This window comes from Elephantulus edwardii, unplaced genomic scaffold, assembly GCF_000299155.1.
Source record: "Elephantulus edwardii isolate Elephantulus edwardi_28Jun2011 unplaced genomic scaffold, EleEdw1.0 scaffold00030, whole genome shotgun sequence".
Taxonomy (NCBI): Eukaryota; Metazoa; Chordata; class Mammalia; order Macroscelidea; family Macroscelididae; genus Elephantulus; species Elephantulus edwardii.
The window spans coordinates 19965693-19974409 of record NW_006399780.1 but is presented as its reverse complement, the minus strand read 5'-3'; the positions used below and the strand labels follow the sequence as shown (position 1 = coordinate 19974409).

General features: G+C 38.8%; 1 protein-coding gene across 1 annotated transcript in view; it reads left to right on the top strand.

Annotated features, from left to right (window-relative positions):
• Positions 1-2613: 2613 nt before the first annotated feature.
• Positions 2614-8717, top strand: part of GTSF1 (gametocyte specific factor 1) — a gene marked incomplete at its 3' end in the record, with an annotated part of 13105 nt that continues 7001 nt past the window's right edge. Inside the window, exon 1 of the mRNA XM_006883986.1 lies at positions 2614-2629. Coding sequence (XP_006884048.1) covers positions 2614-2629 — 16 coding nt within the window. The remainder of the gene's footprint in view (positions 2630-8717) is intronic.

Genomic DNA, 8717 nt, shown 5'->3' with positions numbered 1-8717 from the left:
AGCACCTTTATCGCTGGACAACTTCCACAATGGGCCTTTTTTCCAGTCAGCACCCCACCTCTAGGAGTCCCAGTCCCTCCTGAGGAGCCCATTTCTAACCACTTGTTCTTCTGGACCGCCACAAAGTCGGTGAATGGCAGTGTGAGTCCCACCCAGTGGCAGCTATCATTAATATTGGGGGCAAAGGGGTGGGGGGGACAATGAGCCTAAAGAGGATGAAACCAAAGAAGGGGCAGAAGAGGCTGAAAAAAAGGCCCACAACGGTGACCCCAGAACCGACACAGCAACTGTGCTTCCACTGCCCAGCGAGAACCGAACCCTCCCCGTCACAGGAAGTGGGGGCCACACCCCTTGACCCCTTAACCTCAGGGGCCGGAAGTGAGCGTTGCTGGGGCGCCGCTGTGGGGTGGAGGCAATTGTGGCGAGAGCGTGTGGACCAGGTGAGTGTGGAGTCCTGCTTCGGCTTGACGCCCCCGCAAATTTCGCGTTTACTGTAATGGACATGCCAGGTTTCTCCATCTTCACCACTTACTAACCTTCCCTTTTCCACCCCTGGCCTCGGGGATTCTCTGCTCAGCTGTTCGCTGCCTCTTCGCAAAAGGCCAGCTTCTCTCCTTTTCCTGAACTCTTTTTTTTTTTTTTAAGTTAACTGCTTTCCCCTTCTCCTCTTTAGTCCCATTGCTTAAGGGGGTCCCCTATCATCTGTTTAGTCCCATCACTCTGACCTTTCTTGTTTGTTTAAAGGAAGAAAATACGAAGGGACCGCTTCCTTTCCTGAGGTCCCGAGCTCTGTTTAGAGCCGACTACATCCAGGCCCCACACTTGACTGCTTCTCATAGTTTGTCCATTTCACTGAGGTGTAATACTGAAAAGGTAAAGCTATATAACCACTTGTTGCAGAAGGTACTTAAATGGATTGAATTCTAACTTTTTGGATTCCAGTGCCCGTAGGCTAGCTTCTGTCTCAAGATATGCTGGCATCCTACAAACTTCTGAATTAGATTCTAATCTGTGCCTTAAATGCCTCAAAGACAACACAGTACGTGGGTCTTTCCTTCAAAAGTTTCTTTTCCATGAAAAAGGATGAAGCAACTATGTGGATGTGAAACGTGTCAAAAAGGAGAATCAGGATTTTTTAATCCAGACCGGAAAAAATTCACTTTTTAAGACAGTTTTATCAAGAATTGCCGTTAACAAATAGGCTCTGAAGAAATTTACTTAATTAGAGTTCAGCTGATCCTTGCATTTCCTACCATAGGTTCCAAAGTTGCTTATGTCATAGAATGGACTGAGGGAGTATGGAATTGTATGAGTGGCCAAAGGAGAGCCTGCTCACAGAGAATAACTGTAACTTTGCTTTCTATTCAGATTTTCTGTGAGAATGGTTTTATATAAATTTACTTTTCCTCCATAAATTTATTTAATCCCAGTACTTACTTGGTAGGGAATCTCTCTCCAAATCAGATTTCAAACTAAAAACCAGTTTCTTTTATAATCTTTCACATTTTGGTTCAAAATTTGCTTTGTGGTTATGTTTATCCTTAAAATGAATAGTATTTAAGTCCTGATATTCCTAAATTGTTTAGTGAGTATACAGAGAGAGTATTAACTAGAGAGGTTTAACTAACCATGTCTTTATATTTTAGCATAGGAACTTTGAGGGGAGAGAAGGGAAAGCATCACAGGAAAAAGGTAAGAAGGGAATTTATAATGTGGCACTTTTTGATCATGTTAAGGAAGAATCATTGAAATGGAAAACTAGACTGTGAGCTTCCATGTGTACTGCCTGATGTTATGTGCCCTCAAGTCAGAACTAATAGCTGGCCCTCCAGTGAGTTTACAGAGACGGTAAATCACGGGAACAGATTGCCCATATTTGTCCCTGTCTCATATTTGTTGTTGTTGCTTTTGAGTCAGAACCAACTAGTTTGAGCAGGTTTTCAGAGACAGTAAATCACATGGTAGGAAATTGCCTGTCTCTGAGCAACTATTGGATTTGAACTACATGCCTGTGGGTTGTCAGCACAACTCCTTACCACTAGGCCACCAGAGCTCCCTTAGGTCTTCAAAATCCCTATGTTCCCAGGAGGAGCAAAGCTGGCAGCCAGTCCATCCTATATTTTTAAGAACTTTCAAGGAAAGTTTTTAAGTAATACCCTGTTGATGTTTTATTCAGATGTTAAAATAGTGCATAGTTCTTCTGGTCTCTGTTTGCCTAGCTGTCATTAAATAGCATTGAATAATTGGTAAATAGTGACTTAGTGCTTAAAATAAACTGATATCATGTCACCTGAATACAGTTTAAATTAGTAGTCATAATTTTTTCTTAATTCTTGGTGAATCCTAAAATGTATTCCTTGAATGTAGAGTAAGCTGTGATACTAAAATAAAAAAGCTTGAAGTAGTAGTGCTTAAAAGAAAAAAATACTTGGAATGGATAGGATTTAAGGTTTTCTTATATTGAAGTTAGGTAATTTCAATGCTAGTTTGACTCCACCTTACAGTATTTTCTTTGGTACTTTATATTTCTGGATCCCTGAACCATAACTTGTTTTTTCACCCTTCTCTCTCCCCTCCCCTCCCACACTTAGATTCTGCTCCTTCATTTCCAACATGGAAGAAACTTACAGTATGTATTTCTTGTTAGTTCTTACAAAATAAATCAGATTATTTTCATATAGTTTTCTCTCTAATGGGATGTTAGTATATTAGGAAATATTTTCATTGTCCCCTAAACAAAGGAAGAAATGACAGTTTTGATAAGGATATACTTAAAACTCATTGTAGTCAAGTCAACTCTGACTTAAAAGACCGAGTAGCACTGCCTCATAGGGTTTCCAAGGTTGTGAATCTTTTTGACAATAGACTTCCACATCTTTGTCCAAAGAGTGTCTGGCGGTTAAAATCACAGACATTCAGGCTAATAGCTAAATGTGTTAGCCATGGTGCCTATCAGGCCTCAGTTAGTAATAATACGTACAAAAGAGCTCAGATTTTAAATCAAATACTTGAAATGTGAATCATTAAGTATAAGTAGTCACAAAGCTTTGTAAAAGCTACAATCATGGAATCTCTGTTAAACTAGAGTAAATGTGGCATTTTAAACTCCTTAGAACTCAGTTTCTCTTTATATGACATTGAAATAGTAACTCTGCTTTCTATTTTATGGGATAATACAACACAAATCATAATGTTGATGTACTTGGCATTTGTAAGATTAAAGAAATTATAGGAAAAAATAGGTCTTAAGTGATCCAGAAACCTTAGCACGGGAAATCAAAGGGAACCAACACTAGAATAATAGAAGCCAACTAACTACTCATCTTTTTCCCTCAGAGAAGTTGGTAAGCTTCAAACCACCAGTTAGCAGCGCAACACTTAACCTACCAGGGGTCGTTTGGGAAAGTTGTTATTCTCTATTAAATTAGAAGGCACCCTCTTTCCTTTCACTCTGTTACTTTTCACATTCATCATTTTTTTTCTAAAATAACATTTTTTAAAAAATATATCCTAGATCTGGTTATAAATGCAGAGTCCTATGCCCTGTTCCAGACTCAGAACCTTCGTTTTAACTCTTGTAAAGTATTTAATCCCTAAGGAAACACTGCCTTAGGCTATATATGGTATTTGACCTTTTTCCCAAATTGATCTATAACTCCAACTTTAATCTAACATATAAATCTAATTTCTGAACATGTCCAATTTTTGTTTTGAGGCTTCTCTTAACTAATATTTTTGCTAAGCCTAGTTCTTTTTTTCTATGATGTATTATCCACCTCTCACCATAGGTCCTAAGCCCTACCCAAGTTTGAGAAACTGCTAACTAAATGAATGGGGAAGGCTTATCAGACCTACTTTGTTTTTTAAATGAAAATACATTTCCAAGGAGCAAGACAAAAATTTTACAGTTTGATAGCATTTATTACAACTTAAAATGCACGTGTACTTCAGTGCAGCACAGAGAAGTATGTGCAGATTGTCATAGCACTGTATATAACAAGGAAAGCCCTGAAGCCACCTAAATGCCCTTCAGTAAAGGATCTGATTAAGAATCTGTGGAATATATACATGCAGTAATGAAATACTATATTTACTGACATAAAAGGAGCTTTAAAATATGATAAGTGAAAAAAGTTGGAAAAGTATTTTTTTAAAAAAGAAAATACAGTATTATACACTGCATCCTTTTGTGTGTTGGACAGCTAACCAAAGTTCAGCATTTCAAATCCATCAACCAGTCCTCACGAGACAGATGGGTAGTCTCCTGTTTAGATTGACATCTTGAAAACACACTGGAGGGTTACCTTGAGTCAGAATTGATTTAACAGCAGTGGCTTGGTTGCGCGCGCGTGTGTGTATGTGTGTGTACATACACGTATGTACACACACACTTAAAGTTTAAAATCAAGAAAGGAGTGTATCAAGGTTGTCTTTTCCACCCTATCTATTCAAGAAACTGAACTATAAAGAAAAACGTGCCATCAAGTTGCAGGCAGACTCATTCATCATCTACCGACATTATTCTCCACAATCTTAGGTATTTCTCAAACTTGGGTAGGACCTAGAAACCATGGTGAGAGATGGAGGATGCACAGTGGAAATAAAGAACTAGATTTGGCAAAAGTATAATGTGGAGGACTTGAAGCATTTACTGAAAGACATCAAAGACTACAGCCGTCACCACCCCAACATAAATCAGTCAACTCAATAAACAACATCCTCATAAGCAAAGATTGAAGTGACCCACATTTTCATTTATCTTGTGTATACAGTCAACACATATGGAAGCAGAAGAAAAAAAATCAGATCACATATTACTGCTGTCAAGGACATCTTTAAAGTGCTAAACAAGGATATCATTTTAACAACTTAGGTGCATCTGACCCAAGCTGTGGTATTTTGCATTGCATAATATGCATATGAAAGTTGAACATACATAAGGAAGATTGAATAATTTTGATGCCTTTGACTTGGGCAGTTGACAAAGAATATACTGTGGACTGCCAGAAGAACAAATCTCACTTGGACAGAGTATATACTTAAGAGATAAGGCAGATGAGACTTTATGTCACATACTTTGGGCATATTATCAGGATGGGCCAGTCCTTGGAAAAAGACATTATACTTGGAAAGGTGGAAGGTCAGCAAAAGAAAGCTCTAGTGACTGTCATGGGCTTAAGCACATCTGAGATTGTGAGGATAGTTCAAGATGAGGCAAGGTTTTGATATATTGTACATAGGGTTGCTATGGCTCATTGGCTCTGTGTGTGTGTTTGTGCATACACAGATATATTCTTATATATGTATATTTTTAAATATATATTATGTAGGAAAAGGTAGCTTATGTTACCTTGATGTCATTACAAACTAAAAACTTTGATTACTCTGAAGAGGAAAGGAGAATTGAATACAAAAGGACTTTGATTACTCTGAAGAGGAAAGGAGACTTGAATACAAAAGGAATCTTCATTTTTATATCTATTTTTTTCCAATAGACTGTATTAATATTTTTGTTGTCAATAATTGGGATATTATAGCTAATATCAGATGGATCTTGGCTGAAAGCAGTACCAGAGGAATGTCTATCTTTGTTTCATTGACTATGCAAAGGCATTTGTGTGGATCACAACAAACTGGCTGACTCTGAGAAGAATGAGAATCCCAGAACACTTGATTGTGCTTATGCCAAAACCTATACTTGGACCAGGAGGCAGTCATCAGAACATAGCAAGGAAACACTGTATGGTTCAGAATTGGGAAAGATGTGTCCTGTCTCCATGGCTTTGCAGTCTATATGTGGAACTGATTATCTGAGAAGTATGGCATCAGGATTGGAGGTAGACTCATCAAAAACCTGCATTGCTGAAACTGAGGAGGACCTGAAGCACTTGTTGCAGAAGGTCAAGGACTTCAGCCTTCAATAGGGATTAAAGTTCAACATCAAGAAAACAAAGATTCTCACCACTGGGTCGATAAGCAGCAGCATGATAGATTGTGAAGAGATTGAGATTGACCGTTTCAGTTTGCTTGACCCTACAATCAACACTCTTGGCACCAGCAACCAGGAAATTAAAAGATGAATTGCACAAAACAACTATGAGATAATCATCTCACCCCAGTAAGAATAGCAAAATTTAACAGAACAGCAAGCAACAAATGATGGCGAGGATGTGGAGAAACTGGAATTCTTATTCACTGTTGGTGGGAATATAAGATGGTGCAACCATTGTGATGCTTTCTCAAAAAATTGCAAATAGAGATACCATTTGACCCAGAAATCCCATTACTGGGAATATACCCCAGAGAGACCATGTCTGCCATCCAAGCAGATACAAGCACACCCATGTTTATCGCAGCTTTGTTTACAATAGCAAAGAGTTGGAAGCAACCTAAGGGGGCCCATCAACAAACGAATGGATAGAGAAGCTGTGGTATATCCACACTACGGAATACTACGCCACATTGAAAAACAAGGAATTCATGCAATATTATTCAAAATGGGTCATCCTGGAGGACTGTTGTAGAATGGGTCTGACATCAGGGTTGGAGTATGACAGAAAAAACTGGATAAATTATGTATATTATATTAAAACAGATGAGGGAAAGAACAGATTAGAGGTGATATATGGTTGAGTATTATGGTTAGCACAGGATCCAGAATTAAGGTTGCATAGAGAAGTGTACTCGGGGTGGGGGGAGGGGGAAGGGATGGGGGAATTGTATACTAATGAAGGAATTTTTTTTTTATTTTCCCCTGGAGAGGGAAGCAAACTGGTGGGGAGGGGTGGGCAGAGAGAAAAGTGCGGCAATGAATGAATGGAAATCCAAAAAAGATGAATTGCAATGGGAAAGTCTGCTGTTAGAGACCTCTCCAAAGTACTGAAAAGCTACAGTGTCAGTCTGGAGACTAAGGTGCACCTGATACAGGCCATGGTCTTTGCAATTACTTGCTGTGTATCAGAGAGCTGGACAGTAACTAGGGATGATAGGAGAGTTGATGCCTTTGAGCTGTGGTGCTGGAAAAGAGTATTGAATATATAATGGACTGTTAGAAAAACAAGTTCTTCCTGAAGAAGGTGAAACCAGGCTGCTCCTTGGAGGCAAGGATTCTGAAGTATCTGACATACTTTGGACATGTTGCAAGGGGGGATCACTGCATAGAGAGGGACAGCTCAGGAGAGGAAAACCCTCGATGAGATGGATTTATTCAGTGACTGGGTAGTAGGGGTAGGTGTGTCAGAGACAAAAAGATTGGCAAGGGATAGAGCAGGGTTTAGGGCTGTTGTACATAAGGTTGCTTTGAGTCTCAGGTGACTCAGTGACACATAACAATAATATTTTTAATGTAGACAAACCAGATTAGAACTAAATCACCAAGGTCTAAGTAGTAAAGCATTATAGTAGGAAGCTGCCATTATCAGCTGACATATGCTGGCAATATAATGTGTATGGATCATAAGGAACAAGTAGTCTGTCAGCTGCTGACAGTAGCCTAATATTTGCCAGTGATGGAATGGATTAAATGAGGGGAAACTAATAACAATTTTATCTATAAACTCTCTGGGTGTCTTAAAGCTTCAGAAATAGAAAAGGATTGCTAGTCAGGAAGAACCTGGTTGGCATAATAAGCTTGCCTGTCCTCACAGACTTTTTCTTATCATTCTGTCCTTCAAGTCACCTTTCTGGCTCATTTGCATCACATTCATGGCTAGAAATTCATTCCATGTTTACCAGTCTCCCAATGAAACTGTTTCAATTCCCCACTGGCTTCTGATTTTCCTAACAGTCTCCTGGTTTATAAGCTACTTATCAAATGTGAATTGTTTATGTTATTATTTTGAATTGTTAGCTCATTTTTACCATTCCCTTCAGTGGTGGCAAGAGCATTTTTTAAGTTAGTTTTTGTCATCATAATATATTCAGAAGGTGATAAGCCATTTGATTTCTCATCCTTAACTAGGATTGTTAAAATTTGAGGCTCAAAACAGAACAACCAGAATGGAAGTAATGAGAAAGTTTATGCTTGTGAAGACTGTAGTGTCACTAAACAATTGCTGAAGAAATTGTTGAATAGGAATCTAAACGGCTGTGTAGACAAGACTTTTGCCAAAAATAAGAAGTGGTATTTTTTTAAAATGGGGACTTGTCATTGTATAAAGCCTGAGAGAACTATTAAATAGCATTGTTTATGCTAAGGGCTTCTTTCATACAGCTGTTCCAATAGGCTTGCAATCTTAACCTCAGGAAATTCTGTTTCAGTAGATTGCTTTTTAGCTAGCCAAGATGGTGACTACTGGATTTTTAAATTTCATTTCTTTCTTGTCTATGTTTCAATATATCAAAGTGAAAGCACCTGTTGGTTTCATTTGAGAGATAACTAGAATAAGCAAGATCAGGAATGTATACAGTATTAAGGAATAAGTTAAAGTAGATGGATAAAAATATAAATCTATCAGTTATTAAGATTTCGTAGGACATATAGTAGATTTAGAGGAGTGCTTCCCTTTTTCATGTCTTTACATAATAAATGTTGTTGTTGTTATGTGCCGTCGAGTCGCCTGAGACTCATAGCGACCCTATGTACAACAGCCCTAAACTCCGCTCTGTCCTGTGCCAGTCGCACTGTCTCTGACACTCCCATCCCAATTATCCCAGTCACTGAATCATTCCACCTCATAGAGGGCCTTCCTCTCCTGCGCTGTCCCTCCACCCTCCCA